The 23,042-nt window shown below is 47.0% G+C and overlaps 2 protein-coding genes across 8 annotated transcripts in view; both read left to right on the top strand.

The window, feature by feature from the left end:
• The window catches only part of FRMD4B (FERM domain containing 4B), a 124,455-nt gene extending 118,573 nt beyond the window's left edge, over window positions 1-5,882 (top strand). For all 7 annotated transcript variants that reach the window (XM_030956394.1, XM_030956389.1, XM_030956393.1 and 4 more), the window contains 4 exons: window positions 61-186; window positions 1,278-2,083; window positions 2,626-2,758; window positions 4,321-5,882. In XM_030956394.1, coding sequence (XP_030812254.1) covers window positions 61-186; window positions 1,278-2,083; window positions 2,626-2,758; window positions 4,321-4,441 — 1,186 coding nt within the window. In that variant the 3' untranslated portion in view covers window positions 4,442-5,882. The remainder of the gene's footprint in view (window positions 1-60; window positions 187-1,277; window positions 2,084-2,625; window positions 2,759-4,320) is intronic.
• Window positions 5,883-14,768: 8,886 nt separating this feature from the next.
• On the top strand, window positions 14,769-21,185 carry LMOD3 (leiomodin 3). Its single transcript, XM_030956782.1, has 3 exons — window positions 14,769-15,323; window positions 17,148-18,530; window positions 20,672-21,185. The coding sequence occupies exons 1-3, from the start codon at window positions 15,027-15,029 to the stop codon at window positions 20,696-20,698; spliced, it is 1,707 nt and encodes a 568-aa protein (XP_030812642.1). The 5' UTR covers window positions 14,769-15,026; the 3' UTR covers window positions 20,699-21,185.
• The last annotated feature ends 1,857 nt before the right edge of the window (window positions 21,186-23,042 follow it).

The following is a 23,042-nucleotide window of genomic DNA, read 5'->3' as shown; positions in this document are numbered from 1 at the left end:
GGTGTGCTGTGACTTGTGCTGGGATGTTTAACCTCACTGTGCCTGTCTCCCTTGCTGCAGGGAGGCGCTCTCGACGCACAGCAGCCCGTTCCGCGCGCTGGAGCGGCCGGCGCCGCCGCAGGGCGGCAGGAGCATGCCCACCACCCCCGTGCTCACCCGCAACGCCTACAGCAGCAGCCACCTGCAGTAAGAGACCTCTGCTTTGGGTGCCACACCTACTTGGGGAAGCGCAAGAGTGAAAGGAAATGGTGTTAAGAGGGCAGAGGGTTGTTGGCTGTGTGGTTTTCCCACAGCAGGGTATCATAGTTTCAGCAGGTGCTTTGTCAGAGCAGGCATAATTCGTGTGAGGCCTGATGGAGAATTCTCTGTTTACAAGCTGAGTTACTGGGATTCAGACAGCTCCCTCATCATTAGTGTCAGCTGTGTGTCCAGCCCAAGTCCGTGGGATTTGAGCATTTCATGAGCTAGAACAGCTCCCTGGAGCACATCAAGAGCAGTAGGTTTGCAGGTGATTGTGTGGTCATGTCGTGTGTGATCATGTCAGATCTGGTGATAGCAGCTGTACCCAGTGTAGAGATTCCCACTGCTTTCAGAATGTTGTTTAGAGATACTACTTTGGGAAGCCAATCCACAGTGGAGAAGGAGAGATGCTAAGAATCTTAGAATGTTAGCTCAAGGTTTGTTTGGTGGGGTAATGCAGCCTTGCAGAGAGATCCAAAGGATACCCATCTTCCCATGTTCTGCTCCAAGCTCATTACATGTCTAGGCTTTTCCTTTTAGAAAGAAATGGAGATGGAGAGTTCTGATGTTTACATGATGTTTACTGATGGAGAGTTCTCTGTTTACAAGCAGAGTTACTGGGATTCAGACAGCTTCCATCATTAGTGTTGACTGTGTGTATCTATGGTATTTGGACGCTTTATGAGCTAGAACAGCTCTGTGGAGCATATCAATAGCAGTAGGTTTGCAGGTGATTGAGGGAGCCCTCCCGTAAATCATTACCAAATGTGTGTTTGTGACCTTAGCTCAGTGTGTCCCTGTCACAGATTAACCTTGCTCAACCTGACAGATTATTATAAGGCAGATCTCCTGCTGTTGCAGCCAATACAAAATTCAGCCAAACTGAGTTCTGTGCGTTGCAAATACTCTGTGTGGAAGCATAAGGCAGGATTTGCGTTGTGCTTGGGCTGGGGAGGCAGCCGACCTGTCCTTGCATGCTCTGTGTGTTTATTTGTGTGAGACTTGCCTTTAACCAGCCAACATCTGCGTTGCTCTAGGCCAGATGTTTCCCCACGCCACTGCCGGCAGCGCAGCGGGAGCCTGGAGTCCCAGACCCACCTGCTGTCCGAGGCTCCTGCTGACAAGCCAGCCTTCTCCCTCTGCAAGTCCCAGCGGAGCAGCAGCACAGAGATCCTGGACGATGGATCATCCTACACCAGCCAGTCCAGTGCAGAGTATTACTGCGTGACACCCACTCCCAACCCCTACTACACCACTCAGACCCTCGACAACAGGACCAGGGGCCGGAGGCGCTCGAAGAAACACAACATTTCCGCCGCGAGTTCAGGGAGCATGCCAAACCTGGCACACAAGGACGCCCGCAGCGCTGTCTTCCACAAAAACCAGGAGCAGCCTTCCTCTAACTACTACATTCCTGGGTACTCCCCGTACACTGAGCCTGACGTTTATTACAACGGGGGGTACGTTTATGAGAGTGACACGGAGGGGCAGTACAGTGTGAACCCCTCGTACCGCTCGTCGGCGCACTACGGCTACGAGCGGTACCGGGAATTCCGCTCCTACCACGAGGACGAGGTGGACAGAGTCCCACACAACCCCTACGCCACCCTCAGGCTCCCCAGGAAGCAGGTGGCTAAAACGGAGCACATAACCAAAAACATTCACAAGGCCTTAGTAGCAGAGCATCTCCGGGGCTGGTACCAGCGTGCCTCCAGCCAGAAGGAGCAGGGTCACAGCCTGCAGGCGGGCTTTGAGTCTGACAGAGGATCTCAGAGGAGTTTGGGCTTTGCTGCTCTGCAGACGCCGTGCTCGCCCAGCAGTCGGGTGTCGTCTTTCTCTTCGGGTAATGTCTGATTTCATCTGTGCCCAGTGTTTTTGTAAGTCCCCGCTGTGCTGTCAGCTCTGCCCCCCTGTCACTGCCTCAGTGAAGTCAGCAGAGCTCTGTCCTGAAAGGTGCATGAGGAGCCAAGTAGGATCTTGTTCTGTTCTTGGAAGGAAAGCCTTGCTTGTTACCTTCTCCTCAGGGTAAATCGGCCTTTTGCTCTTTGTGTAAGCACAGTAACCCAGAGAAGGACAAAGAGCATTTGAGTTTGACAGGTATATTTAGCAACTAGAAGCAGTATACAAAGCTTCATTTCATGTAAATGCAGTGGCTGTGATGGCTTCCAAAATACAGTCCAGTGAGCACCACTGAATGTGTCAAAAAGCACTTTAGGAGCTCCAGAATACCACCTTTACAGGGCTTGTAAATCATATTTTGTGTTTGCATTGTCTTCCTGTGTCCTGCAAAACCCCACAGAGATTACTGATGAGAATTGTCTTGTTTGCCTCAGCTGATTTAGCTGAGGAAAGGTGTGATTTGTTGTAATCCTTTTTTGATTCCAGCATCTTCTACAAACACTGCTGGGAACTGGAGAACCCCCCTTGCACTGGGACTTTCAGACTACGATACGTTGTCTCATTCCTCCTACGCCAGCTGTTATGGGAATGTTTATGGCAACCTTCCTTTGCAGAGCAGGTGAGTAGAATGTATGAAGATTTTCCTGCCCTTCCTCCTGCATGTCGCTGGCTCTTAAATCTTCTGAGCAGATCAGTTTGATTTCAAAGAGCCAGGATGAAGAGTATCTATAAAATTGGTGTTGTGAGGGCAGTTTTCTGTGTGGAGCAGATGAGCTGTACCACCACTAACTGTACCCCAGCAGTGAAAGAAGTGGGGAGCGGTCACAGTGATGGATGAACTCGGTCACAGTGAAGGATGAACTCGTTGGTTGCACAACCTTTTCCTGTGGCTGGCACAGGACAATCAAACATCCTGCCCTCCCTGGTAGCTGTGATGCTCTGGGCAGTGTTGCAGGCAGAGCTCACAGTGAGCCCAGTCCCTCTGGTGGGGGGGACTCTCCTGAACCCCATCAGCAATTTCCCAGGACACAGTCTTGTTGGGTTCCTGAAGCTTTACTGCGTGTGTTGATAAACTTTAGGGAAAACAAGGAGAGGAAACACCTCTCCAGCCTCATTTCTGAGGGGGTGCCACCTCTGCCAAGTGCATCTCCCTTGGCAGAGCTGAACCTGGGAGCCGTGGGGATGTGCTGCTGTTTGCAGACACCCCCTGCTTGTGGGGGCTCTCCCAGGGCTGCAGAGAACCCAGGCTCTGCTTGGTCCTTGCAGGAAATCCTGCAGCTCTGGCTGCTTCTGCCTGGCATTTTGGATGTGTCCCCCCCACTGCAGAGCACTTGGCTGTGAGGACAGAAAGCTCCTGCCCTGGGGAATGACTCTGCCCCCACAAATGCCATCACATTGAAATACACTTATGCTCAGTGTAATAAGTACCCCACGTGTGCCTCCTGCTTTGTGGGTTGCAGTTTATGCTTGCTGCCAGACCGACTTGTGTGAAAATACTGAATTTTTAATTCTGTTTGTTTTAAAATAAATGAAAGTGTAAGGGAATACATAAAAGCTGCTGCTAGATCCTTTTTTTTTTTCTAAGCAAAGTGCTATGGGCTGTTTTACTGAAGTGATTTAAAATATCTATGGCAACAGTGTTTAAAAATACTGTTTCTACTAATTTTTTAATTTCTCATAATTGAGCTTTGAAAATTCTGCTTGTATTAGCAGCTTTATCTAAATGAGGTTCATTAGCTATTAATTTTCCACATTCTTAATCACTTGTCTGATTGTTCATCTGCTGTATTTTCTACTTTAATGTGATCATGGCAAACAAGCAATCAGTACACCCAGCAAAGCAATCAGTACACCCAACAGTCTTGACAGAGCTCAAGGCCAGGTTGGATGGGGCTCAGAGCAATGTGGTGTAGTGGGAAGGTGTCCTGCCCAGGGCAGGGATGTTGGAACAAGGTGGGCTTTAAAATGCCTCCAAGCCAAACCAATCTGTGATACTATGACAGTTTTGAGCAGCTGGGATTACTCTTGCAGACAACTTCACTGATTACAGCACAAAAACCAGGTTCGTGCTTGGAGGCAAACTCAAAATAACCAGCGTAACCTTGAGCCCAAGGGAGGTGCATGAATTCAAGGGCCTGGGGAGAACCCTCAGCTGACCCTGGTGCCGTGTCTGTGTTGCAGGACCTACGTGGAGCCCAGCCAGCTGGGAGGGGACGAGGAGGATGGCGTGGAGGCAGAGCTGCCCAGCAGTGAGCAGAGGCTGTTCTGGCACGAGGACTCCAAGCCCGGGACGCTGGTGTAGCCCCCGTGCAGCCCCTCACTCCCTCCTACCCCTGCGTGCCTTGCACAGAACTCCGGGGCCAGCCTCGGGTGGAACTTGCAAAAGGAACAAAAAGAGGAAGCAGGCTGTTTGTTCTGCTGGGAAAGGTGGAATTCAGCATTCAGAGGGACTGTAGCAAACTGACAAAGTCTTACCACGAATGGCGTCTCCTTGTGAATCCGTACAGCCCAGGGCAAGCCACAGTTCATCTACGAGTGGATGCAGCACTTGGTTGAAGTATTTATATTTAGCAAGCACTTTTTGGGAAGATTGGAAGGTGTTGAAGGCAAACCTCAGAGAAAAAAAAATAAAAATGTGAAAAGGAGACTCTTATGGAAAAACCAGGAATTATAAGAGCACAAGTCTGATGTCTGAAAGAAGAAGAAAAAATGAAAATTTATTCTGCCATGGCTTATGAGGACCTGGAAGAGGTTTCATAGGCTTATGAAGGATAGATCGTGTGTGTGAGTGAGGCAAAGGATGACTGAATCAGTATTGGAACATTACTTGAAGGAAGGCTGGAGCTTTTTTATTATGGAGGTTTGAGTGAGTCTGTCCAGTTTTTGGGGTGTTGTTAAGAGTGTTTGTTAGCACCACAAGCAAGTTCTGGAAAGAAAAAAATTTGCTGACACATATATTGTGTAAAACTAATAGCTAGTTGTGGATTTGGAAACAGAAGCCGTGAACTTTGAATTCTCTTTTCCGTGATAAAACAGAATTAATAACGGCCCATTTAATGACCTTTCCATGGTACAACTTCACTGTGTGGAGGAGTAGGCAAATTTTCACCGTGGCTGCACGGTGACCCCTGTTCAGCAGTGACAGTGACACATTGCTGTGCCACAGTGGGGAGCCCCAGGGAACAATTTGGTAGCAGTGGCCAGTATTTCAAGGTGGATGCAAACTCAAACAGCCAAGTGGGTGCCTTAAAATGAGGGGCATTAGGATTGTACCACAGATCACCTGAACTGCCAGGTGTGTTGCAGAGTCACTGAGTGGCAGAACAGCCTTTTCACAGAACCATTTGTGCGGGAAAAAAACACGTGACTGCAGTCTTGATTTAAGAGGGATAAACCTACCTCAGGTCATCCATCTGTAGGAACAAACTGGCACGGGGTTATCCTGCCTGATTCCTGATGACTCGTCTGCATATGGTAAAATCTCTGTCATTTCTCAGCTGTACTGTGCTTCAGGATTCCAGAAATGGTGCTCTTTTGTTCTTTTATACAGAAGATTAGTTACTCCTTGTTCATATTGTGAATAGAAAGGTTTCTGATAAACTTTTTTGACGTTTTTTACCAGTATTCCAGAGCATGTAATATATACAGAAGGACACACTTGTTAAGCTGGTACTTAGTTGTTTGTATTATTAGAGTCGCAATTTGGAATTAAACGAACAAAAACAAAATAAAAAATAACTTATTTCCTTGGTTTTGCATATTTGTATAGCCTTCTAGAAATGCGAGAGCTCTTTTTTGCTTATTCTTTTACTACTCCTGAATTTTTTAGACCTATTATTTTGTATAGGTCAATAAACTAAAAAGTGTGCTACCAAAACCACTTCAGCATTCCTCCTGTTTCTCCTTGAGTGCTTGGGGAAGTGCAGCGTGTGTTATTTCAGGGCTTTGAAGTAAATCAGTGTGGTCTGGTTTCTTTTGGCCTGTGGGGTGCAGAGGGTGAGTGGTCTCATCTGAAGGAAGGCTGGCCCCAGGCAGGTCAGAGATCCCAAAACATCAGAATATCAGGTCAGAATTTCTGCTTCTCCATCAGCTGTACTGAGGGGGCCAAGCTGGGCTCTCTCAGCATCCCTCCAGTGATACAGAGACAGAGGTGTCCTTGTGTTGTTGAAAATGCTTCTTGCTCATCTGTCCTTGCACTTAGGAATTGCCACAGCCTTTCCCATTTGGAACATGGCTTTTAGGGTTTGTGTTGCTCGAGTGCTGGGTCCTCTTTGGAGTTTGTGCCCCCTGAGACACCCACCTGTCTGTAAGAGTGGCTTAGGTTTCAGATGTACAACTGCTTCTGCAGCCTGGTCACCCAGTAGCTGAGGTTATTCAGTTTTACTCTCTTCTCTTCAGAGCTGTCATTCCCTACTTTTTGAGGTGTCCATAAACTTCACAACCACCACTGAATTTTATTCTTTTTTCCAGGTTACTGGTGAAAATAGGTGTTTAAAAAAACCCTGCAGGTGTGCCCATTAAAATTACCCCCATGGCACTGTATTTTGCATTTCTCCAAGCAGCATTTGAGGTTTGTTTGCTGGCAAGTTCTTCATGCACTGACTGCTCCCTGCTGCTACAAACCACCAGTGCTTTGAGCAGGAGGCTGAGTGGTCCCAAGTCTCCAGTTCTTTACCCAGAGCTCATGGAATTGGCACTACCAAAGCTTTTCCTACAAAAAGGAAATGAGATGTGTAACAAGGCTTGTTCCCCATTTAAAGCTTTGTTTGCAATCCTTTGTTTTAATGCTGTACCCACAGAGTTCTGTGTTGGCTTTTCTGACAGCATTCAGGATTTAGCCAGCCCAACACATCCGTGTTGGCACCAGGCTGGCACTCAGCCTGGCTTGCTGGGACAGAACCAGGATGATTTTGGGTGCAGTTGTTGAGAAGATGGGGATTCAAGGTGGGTTTGGGTTGAGGATGGTCTGCTATATTTGGGGGTATTGTGTATAAAACCTCTAGGGCCAGAGTTCAGAGCCTGGTTGCAGTTTCCAGTTAGCAAGAGCCGAGCAGAGGAGCTGGAAGTGGAACAGGAGTGGTGGAGCTGTGGCTCTCAAGCCCCTCTTGTCATTCTCCACATGCCTGGCTCTGCAAGGGTTTTGTTTTTAGGACCTTCTATGAAGGGTGGAAATACAAAGTGAAGAAGGAGGCCCAGAAGAGAATAAGAATATCCAGCTTTTCTCAGATGTTGCTTAGGGTCAGTCTTGGGTGGCACAGGGAGGGGAAGGGAGACCATGATGTCTCTGTGGCATCTCCTGCCTATCAAGGGAGCTGCTGCTGTACCCAGTTGTTGCCAGTTGTTCCCCAGGACCTTTAACTTTGCCCTTTGCAGATTCCCAGCTTGCTTTGTTGTGTTTCTGGAGTGATGTTTTGATGCAGATGCACAACTGTTCACAGAAACAACTGCAGCTGAGGAGGTAATAAAGTCGTACTTGTAATCATTATCTTATTTGTTCACAGCTGAAATACAAATTGCCTGTGCTTTGTTTGAATTCCTATCTCATCTGTGTGTAGCTGTTTAACCACAGCATGCCTCACCAGGATAACTGAGGACATCTAGTGCCTGACAGCAGAGTTAAGAGAGGAGCATTCCTGCCTCTTGTGCTCCTCTGGAATCCTCCCTGACCCTTCCAGTATGAAGAAATATCAGAAATTCTTATTTGGTAATATCAGAACAAAGCCAGGAGGTGAAAAAGGTGAAAAACCAGACCCAGAGGCTTTAATTCTACAAACATCTCTCTCTTCAGAAGGTAGATGCTGCTGATGGGAGTGTGGAGGGGAAATAAGACCCCACTTAAATCTGTGTGTAGTGGAATGGTTTTGAGTGCTTTGAGTTAAAAAGAAGACCCAGTCCTTGCCAGGAATCCTTAAAAAGGAATTTGGGCACTGAGCTAAAATAAGCCATGCCTGATATTTTTAATTACTGTCTGCTTCTTCTGTGCTGTTTTGAACAAAAACACTGAGATAAGGGAGGACAAGCACTGATGGGAGTTACCACAAGCCCTGTGGGAGGCTGGTGTTGGACATTCCTCCAGTGCAGGGACCAGGAGGGATGAGGCTCAAGCCAGGAGACCCTTCTCCAACATAGAAAAATCTTTTTGCCATTACTAATCTTTAAAATTCACCTGACTATACTCACATGAAACTTTCTGGCCAAGGTGGCTCAGTGTGTGGCTCTTGCAGGTTTCTGCTGGCTTCTCCTTTATGATCTCAGACTTGCTCAGCTGAAGTGTGAAGAAGGCAGCAGCAATATTTGTAGCTCCTGGGTGGGTGAGAAGCCTCCACCACGACCCAGCCCGCCCCAAAACGTGTGTAGGAAATCCTGTAAACACTGAAGGTTTGCTCCATCTTCTGGGCTTTGGGATCATTGCAGGAGAGCTGCTCCTCAGCCCGGGGAGAAGCTCCCTGTGCTTGCCTGGCACTGTCTGGGTATGTTTGCTCTACTCCTAGGAAGGTTTCTGCATTCTACACTGTTCTTCCATCTCCTTTGTACTTTTCTGACATATTTAATACATTTCCAAGGTATAAAACTGACAGTCTCAGCTACAGCAGGGCCTCACCTGCTGAGTAGTGAAATCTCTCTCAGTGAAATATCTCCCAGGGCAGGATTTATCATCAGAGTTTTTTACCCTGTGTTCTGCTGGAGCAAATGAAGCCTGAGGTGACATTTCCTCCTTGGAAAAGGGGCAGTGTGAGTTGTGATCAGTGCTGGTGGCCCAGGAGGACACAGAGGTCAGGGCCTCAGCGACACAGAAGCAAGACTCCTGACAAGCAGCAGCTCCTTGCCATCCATCCACCTTGGTTATCCCTGCCTGTCCCCTATGATGAAGGGAATCACCATAAATCCTTCAGCGAACCGAGGGATGTTCTGCCTCCCTGGACACCTCCTGCCCTGTTCCAGCCCAGCAGGAAGGAGTCTCAGTTTCTATTTAATCATTAGAGTGCCACCAAAGAGCTGCAGATGGAGAGGAGTTTGCGGCCAGCCAGGGCTCAGCTGGAGTAACTCTAGAAGAAATCCTTGCACCTGCTGCTGCCTGAGGTTAGGGAAGGACGTGCCCCATGTGTGCAGAATGAGATGCCCACGTGGCCTTTGCAGCATCCCTGCCTGTGGGCAGGTTTTGATGGCAGGAGGGCACAAGGTGTGGGGCTGTGATAGGTTTGGATGCTGTAAAAGATACACCCTGTTTCAGTGTGAAGGGTGACATTGTTTTCTAGGATGACTGTTTGTCATCTGAATTCAGTGTTTCATATAAATGTGGAGGTGATTGCTCCTTGCAAAGGTTTCATTGTTGCTTCTTGAAGAATCCTTGACATTGTGTTACTGCAGTTCTGATTTAATAGTGCTGCCAGGCAACATTGGGAGTGAAAATACAGATTTGGCCTAAAAAGAGAGGGTACCTTTTAGCATTTAATTTTAGCCACTGCTTTTAGCATGAGGCTTTTGTCACTCCTGGGTTCGGTTTTTTGTGGGTTGGTTGTTTGTTTGTTTTTGGTTTTGTTTTTTGCCCTGCAAACCCAGAGCACAGATAAATTGTGGGAATAAAGGTTGAGTTAGCAGTAAATAATTGCTGAATTGCACGTGCTGTCACAGACAGGTTCTTGCACAGTTCTCAGGGAGATGAATGTCTTCTCTCAAGGTCTGAGCTTGCATTTCTGATGCAAGTATTGAATCTCTGAGCCTGTTTTGCACCAAGATTTGGAATAGCAAGCCCTCTGTTAATAGCAGTAAACATTTGGGTGAATGCCCTGTGTAATGCCCATGGGTGGTGTGAGGTTCAGCACCGTGTTTGCCTCGTGCCCAGGCCAGCTGTGCCCATCAGACAGGAGCCAGTGCTGCCCCAGGCTCTCTGTCCCCAGGCAGTCCCTGGTGCAGGGCTCAGTGTCCCCTTGTGGTGGCCATGACCAGCCTCAGCTCTGTCCCAGAGCAGGCAAGGCCACACTGAGGCAGCTCAGGGCACCTTCTGGGGTTGCCCATGGGTGAAACCCCCAGGTAGAGCTGTAGCTCAGTCCCTGAAGTCGTGGTCAGGTAACAAACATCATGAATTGCCTGCTCCTCATAAAATAACAAAATTACTCATGGTCTCTCACAGACCTGGTTTTATTCACCACAGGCTGGTTTTCTACTCCTTTTGGCAGCTGTTAGCACTGTGCTTTGGGAAGAAGAGGTAACAAAGCACCACCCAGGGGTGAAAACATTCAGGTATTTACAAGTGCTTCACCAAGGTCACATAAAGAACAATCTGGGAAAGGAAAATACCAAGTTAGCAGAAACAAATGCTGAGTGTTTCAGCATCTTGCCCATATTTGTGCTATAAATGATAACTGGGAGCAGAAACTCCCTCCTGCAGCCACAGAACTGCTCTGTGTAACAGAACGTGGGGCAGAGCAGCCCCCCTGGCTGTGCTGGAGGTGCTGCTCCAGCCTCTTTAGAATGTGGTCAGTAAAACAATGCTGGGAGATGGCAGGGGAGGTGCAGTGCTGTTCAGTGGCAAGCAAGCCCAGAAAGCCAGTCTTTGGGGGTCACATTTGGAACAGGTTTTGGCTCTGAATGGGGCAAAGGTTTGTCCTGGGTCAGCCCAGGCTGCCAGGAGCAGCTCAGCTGCCTTTTGTGTCATCTCCAGACCGCCACCAGCAAAATCTCAGTGTTCATATGCAGGGCTGTCTCCTACCCCAAAATCATGGGGATTTCGATATTTTTAAATGTTTTTAAACAGTTGAATTTATTTAGAAATCCATTTGCTGATTATTTAATGCTTTTTGATACAAACCAGGCATGCACATCTGACTTGCCAATGCATTTCCCTACAGGATTGCTTTGGACAGGCCGCTGTGTGTGGTCAGTGCCCTTCCCCAGGCTGAAATGCTCTGTCCTTGCTTTCTGTCATGACCAAAGTCTTCTTCATGCTCTCCTTTTCTCCCTACTCTTGTTAATGTTTTCTTTTCCCTGTAATCAAGAAGGTGGATGATGACAGAGGTTGTTTCCTACTGCACAAGTACTGTAGCTGCTCTCAGATTTCTGTAAAAATGGAAACTAAAATAAATAAATCAACAAGCTCTTTTTGAGGGGGGGGGTGGCAAATTAGAAGCATCCAGGTCCCACTGAAACAGGAGATGCAGCTCTGCTTGTTTCTCTGGAGGCAGAGGAAATCACAGACATCAACACAGTGATGATGGGAGAGATCATGGGAGATGATGAGAGATCTCAGCACAGTGACATGTGGTTGGTTGAGCTGGGACAGCAGTGGAGGGCTCATATCCCCATCCCTCTGCTCCCTCCTGCCCTGACCCAGCCTGCTGTGCCTGCTGCTTCTCACAGGGTTTGGCTTTGCAGCTCCCTGTCAAACGACTTGGGCAAATACTTCCAAAGTCAGGTGTCCTTACGCTATTTAAGCAACAAACTTAATCTGATATATTTATATCTGGAAGAGTTTGGAGGTGTGGTGGGTGATTTTTTTTCCCCTTGGTGTTTTTCCCACAGGGTGTCTCTCTATGACTGCTCCCATGGCTCAGTGGTTGTTATTGTTCAGATCCCATCATCTGACCCTTTATAATCCCTGGATTGGGTTACACTGCATTGCTGGACATGCTTGCTGTATGCTACTGATTGTCAATTTTAGACTCTCCCATCAGCCTGAGAGTTTCTTAAAAGTAATGCAAGGTTATGTTACATGGGCACATTCCCTGACTCCTTCCAGTGGCACTTGGAAATGCCATGGATTGGTAATAGAGGGGAGTGAATGTGGGGGGATTTATAACAAAAAAAAAATGAAAGCCAGCATCATAGAAATTGCTCTCCAATATCTGGCCACAGCATGTGTCCCATCAATTACCTTAAAAATAGAACAGTTTTAGGCACTTGAAACATGGGCTGCCTCCTGTCAAGTGGTGACACAGCAGTCAGGCCTTGCTGATATTCAAACGAAGAACTTGACAACCTTTTGGCCCTCATGAGGGATAGGTTGGAATTTTTGAAGAGGATATTTAAATGAGGAAAAAATCAATGAGGTGAAGCAATCCTGCAGGAGAGGCTCCTGGTCTCATTCCAGAGTTCATCCATATGTGAGTACCTGCCTTACAAACCATGAGCAGTGAGTCAGAATGGTTCATGACCAAGGGGCAGACCTCATCCTTTGTATGAAGTGCTTTTGTTTAATGCTTGTTGGGTACCTGCTTAGTGTGAGTTTTGAGCTGCTATTACCTGTAGGAATTGCTCTGTGATTGCTGCACAATCACAGGTGGTTTTCAAACACCTGATAGAGTTCTCAGTACCCCTGTTTTCCTTCTCTTGTCTTCTGCTGGGGCTTTGAGTGCAGCTCTGGTGCAGCACAGCTCTATCCTGTGGTAGCAGTGCCGCAGCTTGTTAGCCCAGGGATTCCGGAGCAAGTGTCAAATTGGTGTGGAAATAGCAAGTGTCACCAGTGGAAGTGGTTTTCCTGCCTTAATGAAGGTTGAGAAATGTGTGATTGTTTTGGAAAGCTCTGAGGGGAGCACCAACAAATGTCTTTGGGAAGGAGGTGAGAGTTTAGACTTGGAAAAGCGTTTTAGACCCACTGTGAGCGTGTCCTCACCTCCAGGGTGTTGTTTGTTGCTCTAATGTGCTGTTACCAGAACACCAAAACACTAAGCAGTGTGTTAGGAAAGGAAGTGCATCCTGGAAACATAATTTATGGAGGAGAGACCTAAAGTAGGCAAAATATGATACCCACCTTGGAAATCTGTGGGATTAGCACCCATGTCACCAGGAGAGGTGTCACCAGGCAGCCCCTTGCTCTGCATCTGATGGGGAAGGCATCACTCCCAGTCTAGAGTTTCCTAATGGTGGTACTGACAAGTGATATATTTCTGCTTAAGAGAAAAAAAGTGGTTTTCAAACACCTGATAGTGTTCTCAGTACCCCTGTTTTCCTTCTCAAGAGGACTTCATGGGTTTGACCCTGCTTAACTTGGATGCTCTGACAAGACCATGGCCCAAGATGGCCTGGCTGAAGATCACGGAAACCCAAGAAGGTGGCATGGGGCTTTATTTACAGGCAAGAAATTAGCAAGTGAGAAGCAAGCACTGAACAGACAGCTTCTGGGGCCCAAGCTGCATGGTTTGGGAGAGCAGCATGCAGGCTACTGAGGGGCACTGATTTATTTGAGAACACCAGGAAACCATTTATGGGTTCTATTATGGGCAGCAATCACTGGGGGTTAGAGCTGCTGGAGCAGATAGATTGATGTGTGGGTCTGTTGTCGTGCTTGCCACTGCATAAAATACAACAAGGATAAGGAGATCCCTGAAATACCAAAGGGGCAAATGGAGCCATTGCATTCTTGGCTTGGGCTTTTATTATCTTTTCTTTTGCCACTTACACTGTTCTTAAATTTTTGCCCTCTTCCCTGCTGTGTAACAGCATGAATCAAATGAGGACCTTTGGGTAATGGACTTTTAATAGAGGTTAACAGGGCTTAGAGCTCCATGTTTCGTGTTACAAAACACAGCAGAGAGACACCATCATCATCAGAGCCTATTTTGCTGCTGGCAGATTCCAGCAGAGCATGGCTGAGACTGTGATGAGAAATATGGCTTAAAAATTGGCAGGGCATGGTTTCAGAGCCTCTCCCCCGTGGTTTTGCTCCTATGGAAGCTGCATTTGCAAGGTGAGGATTTGATTTGATACCCCTGCAAACAAAATTTGAAATTATGAGAGGAAATCTTCCTAATCTAATGAACAGCCCAATCTGTGAGTAGCAAAATGAGCCACCCTTGCTACTCTACTGTTACAAAGAAACCATGCACACGGTGATGTTGGAAGTTTGCTGTGTGAATTCAGCAGCCTATAAAATATTCTGAAGAAAGAAGGAGGGACTTGGATGAAATGGACACCTAACAAAAAAGGAGTTTAGGGAGTCACATCAGGTCTACAAATATAACAAAGAAAATCTTTGTAGCTGCTTATTAATTCTGAAAAAAAAATGTAAAAAGTAGGAGAAGGATGATCTGGAGATGAACTGTCAGCCAAGAAGAGCTGATGGTGCAAATGGTGCTCATGGCAGGGCCAGGCCAGTGAAGAAGCAGGCAGTGGCGTTGCCCAGGGATGGGAGCAGGGATGTGCCATGGGAAATGCTTCCCTGGGAGCACTCAGCCTGCTTCAAGGGGCTGGTGCCTGTCCTTGCATGGACCTCTGTCCCCAGGCACATGGTGCATGGTGTACCAGCTCTACCTGCCTTTTCCCACCTTGGAGGAGTTTCCCCAGACCAGGATGTGAGGTTTGGGAGAGGTCACCAGCAGAGGGTGGCTGCACTCGCACCAAACCTCCTGTGACAGCCAGGGCTTAGACCCGGCCGAAGGCAGTGCAGGGCCTATGGTCTCTGGTCCTTTTGAGATAGATTGGAGATGTTATGGACACAGAGACCTTGCTGATTCTTCCCAGAGGCCGGATTTCACCTGCACATCTCACAGGTGCCACTGATGTCCCTTCATCCTGCTCTGGCGATTCCAGGGTGACGCCCTGAGCGGGGCAGTGTCCCAGGAATCCTCTGGAACACGTCTGTCTTCTGCCTCCCTCAGCGGGGGACACACCAGCTGCACTGAAATGTCAGAAGGGTTTGCACAGCTGACAGGTTGCTGAAAATGGAGCATCGCCATAAATTCTCTTTAGCCAGCCAAGTGCAGCTTAATATAGACTTAGCCGCACAGGCTGTGCCCCGCACTGAGCCCAGGAGCTGCCACAGCTCAGGACCAAAACATGAACTGGTCATTTTAACCAGATCAACTACTGCCAGTGAGGGGGGAAAAAAAGAAAATCCTTTGAAATTTATCTTTCTCTTTAGGTTTAAAAAGTATTAGAGGAAGGAAGGAAGAATGAACATGTCTGAACTTGGCCAAAACTCTGACGAAGACGTGTGCCCTGAGGACATTGATGAAGATGAAATCCTGGCTAACCTGTCCCCTGAAGAGCTGAAGGAGCTGCAGAGTGAGATGGAAGTCATGGCCCCAGACCCTGAAATCCCGACTGGAATGATACAGAGGGATCAGACAGAGAAACCCCCCACGGGCAGCTTCGACCACAGGTCCCTGGTTGACTACCTGTACTGGCAGAAGGCATCCAGACGCATGCTCGAGGATGAGAGAGTTCCTGTCACCCTCCTGCCCTCCGAGGTAACAAGCAAAAATCACAAATATTCATTATGCATCAGCAGTGGGATCTGTTTTATAGCTTTAATACCTTAACCTGCCTCTGCTTCTGTCCCTTACGTAAGGTAGAGTACAAACAAATGTAGATTAATCCTAAAAGCCTCATCAGTGATAGAATCCAGCTTGGACTGATGTCAGGGTTAGTAATTTTTTAATTGCTTTTCCCAAATATTTACTTAAGCTTTTTAGTAGAAAAAATTCCTAATTCTGATTTGAGTAAAGCAAATCGCTGAGAAACTGTCACAAGATCAGTTTGGAGGATGTAGCTCTAATTAGTTTGATTTTGCATATGGAAGAACACCATGTTGCTTTTCCATGGAAGATTATATTAATCATACAAATTAAATTATTAATTGACAGAATTTAATGACATACTGGAGAAAAATCCCAAACCACTGCATTTTAACAGGGTGAAATATTAACAACCAAGCATGCAAACTCTTGAACTAGTTCAACCATACTCAATACAATGCTTAAATTTATTTGACTATCCCCATGACTTTGAAATAAAGTTAAGGTCATACTTAGATATCTTTCAGGATGAGGGCTACACTTAAAAACAGGTTAATAGAATTGAAACTTGGCCAGATGAAACACATCCATACTTGAATGTGAAGTTCACTGGAAGTGAATTTAAGGTAACTGATTTATTTTACTTTTGTTTTAAATATCAGTGGTTTGCTAATACACACCAGTGTGGCACATCCCAGACTTCTCAGGGCAGGTTTCATGGGCTGCCTTTGGAGACTATGGGAAATCTGTGGGATTTTTTTTCTCCTCCTGCAACACTCTTACACTCAAAGAAACAATTTTGTAAACATTTCAGAGGTTAAATCTGAAACCTGGGTGTGGAGCTGGCTGCTGCATTCACAGCTGGTCCATCAATCCCCATCCCAAACCCATTCACCACCACAGCCCCAAGGGCAGAAGTGTCTGGGACCATTTTGTCTGACTTTGGGTGCAGCACAAGCCATGGCACTGTCCTACCTGAAGAGTGCAAATCTTAGGGAAATAGCTTGATTTTATTAGTGCTTTATTAGCTTTTCTCTGTGATGGAGGAACTGCTTGCAAAAAGATGCTTGACAAAGAAAAATCTCAGCAAGGAGTGCCTCTGGAATGGGTAGATGTTTGCAACTAATTTATTTGGATGGCAGAAGCCTCACTGCCCTGCAACTGCTTTGTGCAGGGGCTGGTTTCTTATCTCTGGACTCCAAACTGAGCTAATGTTTTATCTTCAGTGAGGTGCTACCTTAGGTGTGATGCTCTGGGACTGCCAGGGCAGGTGGCCTTGTTGTCCCTTGCGCTGGATGATTCCACAGTGGTCACAATGTGCCCTCTTCACTCCTCCTTGGGCTGAGCAAACCAGCAGGGGGTCACCCTGATGTCCAGTGCTTTGTGGCATACAAAGGAAACGTTCTTGCCAAAGAAATTATAAAGATTACACTAAATCCAGAAAGAGACTTTGGATCAGAAACTCTTAACCCCCAGAAAGCTTCAAAGACCATCTTAACATATCATTAAGTCTGTTCAGGATTTAATTGTTAGAACTTAATTTAGTAGGCAAAGATGAGAAACTGGTTTGCAGCCCCTTTAGGAACAAGTTGTTCCTGTGTTCCCAAGCAAGCTGGTCCAGCCTGAATTTACAGCAGTGACATTTTTGAGGATTATTCTCTATTGTATGGGCAAAGAGGGATCTAAATCCAGCTGCTATGTGTTTATTTGAGCAGAAAGTTATCGTAACAAAGATGTTTTGCAACTATTTCAGCTATGAGGTTTTGTCTTCCTCAGAAAAGTGCTGTGGAGGAGATGGAAGGAGAGGCTGGCAGCGGTGGAGAGGTGGCTGGAGGGAGGATGCCAGGAACAGAGGGAAAAGAGAGACATTACCAAAATGAGCACGTGTCTGAGTCAAGAACACAACTTGGGGACAAAATGAAAGATAGAAGTGACAAGGAGAGAGTGGTGGAGGAGGATGAGAAAGAAGAAGCAGAGGAGGAAGAGGAAGATGACGAAGAGGAAGAAGAAGAAGAAAATGAGACTGAATTGGAAACAAAGGAAAATTACACCAATGAGAGCAGTCACATCAACCAGATAAGTCAAGAGCCAGGTACAGAACCAGGAGAAATCAAAGAAAAGCCTAAGGAAAATGCAAAGAAAATATCAAAATTGAACATCCCCCAGAAGTTAGCGCTGGATACCAGCTTCATGAAGATAAGTGCCAGACCCTCAGGAAATCAAACCAATTTAGAGGACAGTTTGGAGAAAGTCCGAAAAAACAACCCAGACGTGAAGGAGCTCAACCTGAACAACATAGAAAACGTCCCCAAGGAAATGCTGATCGATTTTGTCAACGCCATGAAAAAGAACAAGAACATAAAAACGTTCAGCCTGGCCAACGTGGGGGCCGACGACAACGTGGCGTTCGCGCTGGCCAACATGCTGAGGGAGAACAGGAGCATCACCACCCTGAACATTGATTCCAACTTCATCTCTGGCAAAGGCATCGTGGCCATCATGCGCTGCCTGCAGTACAACGAGACGCTGACCGAGCTCCGCTTCCACAACCAGCGCGGCCTGCTGGGCCACCAGGCAGAGATGGAGATTGCCAGGCTGCTGAAAGCCAACAACACCCTCCTCAAAATGGGCTATCACTTTGAGCTGCCAGGGCCCAGGATGGTGGTGACCAACCTGCTCAGCAGGAACCTGGACAAGCAGAGGCAAAAGAGGCAAGAGGGGCAAAGGCAGCAGCAGATGAAGGAGCAGAAGGAATTGATAGCGATGCTGGAGAATGGACTTGGGTTGCCTCCTGGGATGTGGGAAATGCTGGGGGTACCGCTGTCCCAGCTGAGGATGCAGGAGCCCCCACAAGCCCCCAAACCCCCTGTCCCTGCAGCTGTGTCACTGAACAAAAGGCAGGAGAACATGAGGCCACCGGCACCCGAGCAGCCGTGCAGGGAGAAGCCCATCAGCTTCAAAGTGGTCAAGCTGAAGAAGACTCAGCGCAAACCCCCCGTGCCAGAGTATGTGGAGCCTGCTGAGAAAACCAACCTCAAAGATGTCATCAAAACACTCAAACCAGTTCCCAGGAGAAGACCCCCTCCCCTGGTGGAAATAACCCCGAGAGATCAGCTCCTCAACGACATCCGCCAGAGCAACGTCGCCTACCTCAGGCCCGTAAGTGCAGAGTGGTGCCCCTGAGGGGGGAAAAGGCACTCACCCGCTGTGCTCTGAGCCCTGGCTGGAAATGCTGGGCTTTGGCAGGGCTGACAAATGCACCTGCACATGGCATTGTCACCCTTTTGTGTCAGGCTGCCACTCCTGGTATGGGGGGTTGTTTTCCAGCAGCACAGAGGTATGGCTTGCTCAGGGAACTCACACCAAGGCTGCAGCCTTGTGCATCCCTGGCTGCATCCACAGGGTAAAAGAAAGGAAATTCACCCAGGAGGTGAACAAACCCACAGAAACTCAACCTTACTATACTCTTAACAGTGTATTAGTTATGACAGGCCTGTGCTATTATAAGACTGTTGTTTCAGGAGTGCAACAGGTATTATTTTTCACATTTCGTCCCCCACAAACCCCAGGTTTCTCTCCTCAATAGCGGTGTTTTTCCTTAGCTCTCACTTTACACAAGAGAGCACTGTCACTTGGCACACACTGAAATCCAGCCTGGACTCACACTCTGCAGCCCTGCTCCTGCCTGCCTCACCCAGTACCAAGGAGTGTATTATTTTAGTGGTCCTTTGCTGCTCATTCTTCTGTTTGTCCTTATGAAGATCAATTGCAAAATTACAGCGCTAACAGGAAAAAAAGAAATTAGATCCACCAGCAGTGAAGGTGGAACAAGGTTGTGGGAAGAAAGTAGTGGTACTGTAGGGGGTTTTTTATATTTGTTTTCAAGTAAAACTTTGCCACTGAAAATTGGCTCAGTGGTCAACTCAAGTGAGCTCAAGATCATTCTGACCTTAGAATGCCAGTCCAAAACTGAAAACTGCCTCTTGGGGATGGTCCTACTTGGGTACCAAATTCATGGTCTTCTCAAAATGCTGGCCACCAGATTTAACCTCTTGCTCTCCTGACTTGTTATATTCCCTTGCATTGATTCAAGAATTCCTAAAAGCTGACTGATGCATTTGTAGCTTGATGCCTGTTTGTGTTGCCAAGGCTCAAGGAAGAGGACAGAAAATCCCTTGTAGTTAAAAATAGTCAAGTAGTATTTTGTAATTATAATTTCTTTCAATATTGACATTTTAATATAGTGGGCCTAATTTTTCATTCATTTATACCTACAAAGAAATAATAATTTTCTCAGTAATTCCAGACAGAGTAGTTTGTTCTGATATTTTGGCAGGTGCAGGTTCTGCAGTGACCTCAGATTCTGGTCTGGGATTACCCTGAACACTCTGTCCCGTAGGCAAGGTTTGGGGTTCTGAGTTTCTGCTGGCAAGTCCAACTTGGTTGCAGCCAAGGCCTCTCCCCAGAGCATTTCTGGCCTTTCTAGGCCAGTCTAGGGTTTGCATCTTGGTTCCACATCCCAGACAACAGGACCTGCTTGTGGACAGCTCACAGATTGTGCTGGTGAGGCTGGTCCTTCAGGGCTGTGGGAGCTGCTGCCTGCCCAGCTCTCAGGAGGCTGGAGGACAATGGAGCTCATTCTCTGCCAGGCACAGCCCTTGTTTTGGACAGCAATGGCTGAGAAACCTGGGTGCTGCCATGTGCCAGGGGTGATACTGAACCCCAGCCATTCCCCCAAAATGATCAGGAGGATTTTATCCATCAGAGCTGTGGGGTTAGAGAGATCAATTCATGGTGCATCCTAAATATGCCAGATAACAATTGCAATCTCAGCCCATGGAAAGATGAAACAATGGACACATTCTGGGAGCTTGGGGTGGTTTCTTCTGGTGGAGTGTTTGGGGATTTTTTGGGTTGGCTTTTTTTTGGCCTCTGTCATCAGACTACTTGGCTTGGATTTGGGGCATAGGGTGTTATTCTGCCCATCCTCCACGATCTTGGTAACTCCTTTTTGCCTCAATTCCCTCAGCTTCGTTTCTGAAATGGAGTTTTGCTGCTTGAGCTGAGCCACGTTTTTGTTCTCCCTGTGGTGAGACTCAAGGCCTTCAAATTGATTTCCTGGACCTTAAGCATTGCAAACATCCAGTGGGGCATTCCAAACAAAAGAGAGCTCCCAACCAGAGCTCCTTGGAGTTCCCAGCTGTTATATTTTAGTTTCTGGGGGTTTGTATTAGACTAAACTGGCCTGGTAAATAAGGCTGAGAAATTTCCTCCTCCTAATACTTCACGTCCTTGTCCAGGTGCCGTTGCCAAAGCAGCTGGAGTGAGAGACCAGACTGACCTGAAGAAAACAACTTGGAATAGGGACTACTCAAGTTTTGCTTACAACTGTTTCAGCAGATGTTTTCTGCAGAACCCAGGCGGTGTATTCAACTCTTTGGGAACAAAGCTTGTGATACACACTTGTGTAAGTGTGCTGAAAACGGCTGGCATGGGGAAAGTCAGTGCTAAGTGTTTCCATCAGGTATCAAACAATCCCGCTGCCATCTGTCTGCCAAGTGGATTTGAGGCTTCAGATTGTTGTGGGAGTATTTTCTCAGAGGCATCAATAACCTTGTCTTTCTAGTTTGTCAGCAAACTATTTTGCTTCCACGTTGTCCTTCTGCTGCCAGATTCTGCAGGAACACGCTGTGCTTTATCTTATCTTTCTTTTCACACACTTGCTACTTTATTACTCTCTCGTCCATGAGAAATGTATTTGGTTTCTATGTATACAGCTTCATTTTTTAGGCTAAGGAAACAGAAATGAAATAAAGCTCTCTCTGTAAGAAGTGTGCAGCACTTCCATTGCTAACAAAGCACTCACAGAACGACTGCTCTGGTACAACAAACACCTTCCAAGCTCCCTCTATTTCAGAACAATGTCTAGTGGGTATTTACCTGATCAGCATTTAAAAGATGATGCCATGCTCTGCTTTGAGAACTGTGATGTTCATTCCCTGTGATTCACTACTCTTACTGCAATCCTTAATTGCAGCCACCTTGGAGAGCACTGAAATGCCATTTTAGGTCTCTCTCCACGCTGTTTTTGTGGCAGGAGGATGAGCCTCACCACTATTCCAGGGGTTTAAGAAACTCCTAATTCCTCCTAGTATGATGTATGAATAGCATGTCACATCCTGGCAGGGCTGGATTTGAAGGGGTAAAACCTGTATATACACAACTCAGTTTTCCCCTAATGTTTTTGTGATTTTTTTTTCTCCTTCCTCTTTATGATCACATTAAGTTCTTCTGCTACCTTTCTTGTACAGCAGCTACAGGTAAGTCACACTCTTGTGAAATACACCCATGGGAGACCAATTGTTTTAGGGACTATTTTGTTTTTTAAAGGTAAAAGGCACAGGGAAAGAACAAAGGCTTTCCCTGTGCTAAAATGCACCTTCCTGTGGCTGCTTGGTCCAAAGGCACAGCTTTGTAGCTCCTGGCAGGATTTCCTTCAAGTGAGTTCGTCTCTGAGTGGTAACTCTTAGCAATCTTCCCCTGGCAGCTAAATCCCAGTCCCTCCCTGCTCCCCCTTCCCACATTTATTTTATTAGTCCTGTAGTATCAGCAATGTCCAAGACCTCTTGAATCCAAGGTAGTCTCTACTGTCACTTGTTCAAATTTTCACTTGTTCTTGTCCTTTTGGTACCTATCACCTGATCTCTTTCCAATCTCCACCTTTCAAACTTGTAAAGCTCCTTCTCAGTTCTGCTTCTGTTTGCAAATGTAAAAATGTAATGGCCCAAACTTGGGAAGGCTGGTTTCTGTATTGCCTGAGAGAGAGCAAGTAGCTTTAAAGCATCACATAACAGGGAAGTGACATGAAAAAGGAAAGCAATTTTCATTGCAGCCCTCTCTTTTTGTAAAGAAGAAGAGCAGGAAAGGAAGAAGCTTGGTACTTCCAACCAAGCCCTTGGTACTTCCAACCAGAGCACAGCAGCAGGTGACAAATGCACCAAGTAACTGCCCAGGAAAGCTGCTGGAGCACACTGCTCTCCAGAGTGGCTTCAAGGCCAGGCTGGTGCAGCTCAGACTGCAGCAGTTGGGACAGGGAAGCACAAAGGAATATATAATACAGTGCTTTACAATCTCCAACAGAAGCTGCCAGGCACCAATTACTGCTACACCCAGAAGCTGCCAAAAAAGAATTTCCAGGGTGAATAGAGCATGACCTGTGAAACTCTGCTCTGATCCACGTTCTCCCACTGAGTAGGCTCTCAGTGATCACAGGAGGAGGGAGGCACACACAGACATCACACCATTAGCTTGACTGCAGCAGAGCTGGCGCTAGTACTGCTCAAGGCACAGCTCTCAGTAATCCTAGAGGCAAAAATCCCTCTCAGGTAATTAACAGGAATTGGAATCCCAGTTAAGTAGAGTTGAGTTATGTAAGAGACCAAAGCTGCATGAAGAAATACAGTAAGTATTCCACCTCTGTAGAGCAGCTGTTTTAAGGATGCAAGAGCAAGGCTGGAACATTTCAGCTCAGAGGTCCCTTGGGCCTTGACAAAGCTGACACAGAGCAGTCAGAGCCAGCAGCTTAATCCCCAGCATGGGCTTGTGGCACAAGCCACAGGGTGACAGCAGATCTCCCACCACCCCAACCACAGACACAGGCACAAGGTCGAG

Source organism: Camarhynchus parvulus, chromosome 12 (assembly GCF_901933205.1).
Source record: "Camarhynchus parvulus chromosome 12, STF_HiC, whole genome shotgun sequence".
NCBI lineage: Eukaryota > Metazoa > Chordata > Aves > Passeriformes > Thraupidae > Camarhynchus > Camarhynchus parvulus.
Note: the sequence above shows the minus strand (reverse complement) of the source record. Positions and strands in the feature narration are given on the sequence as shown.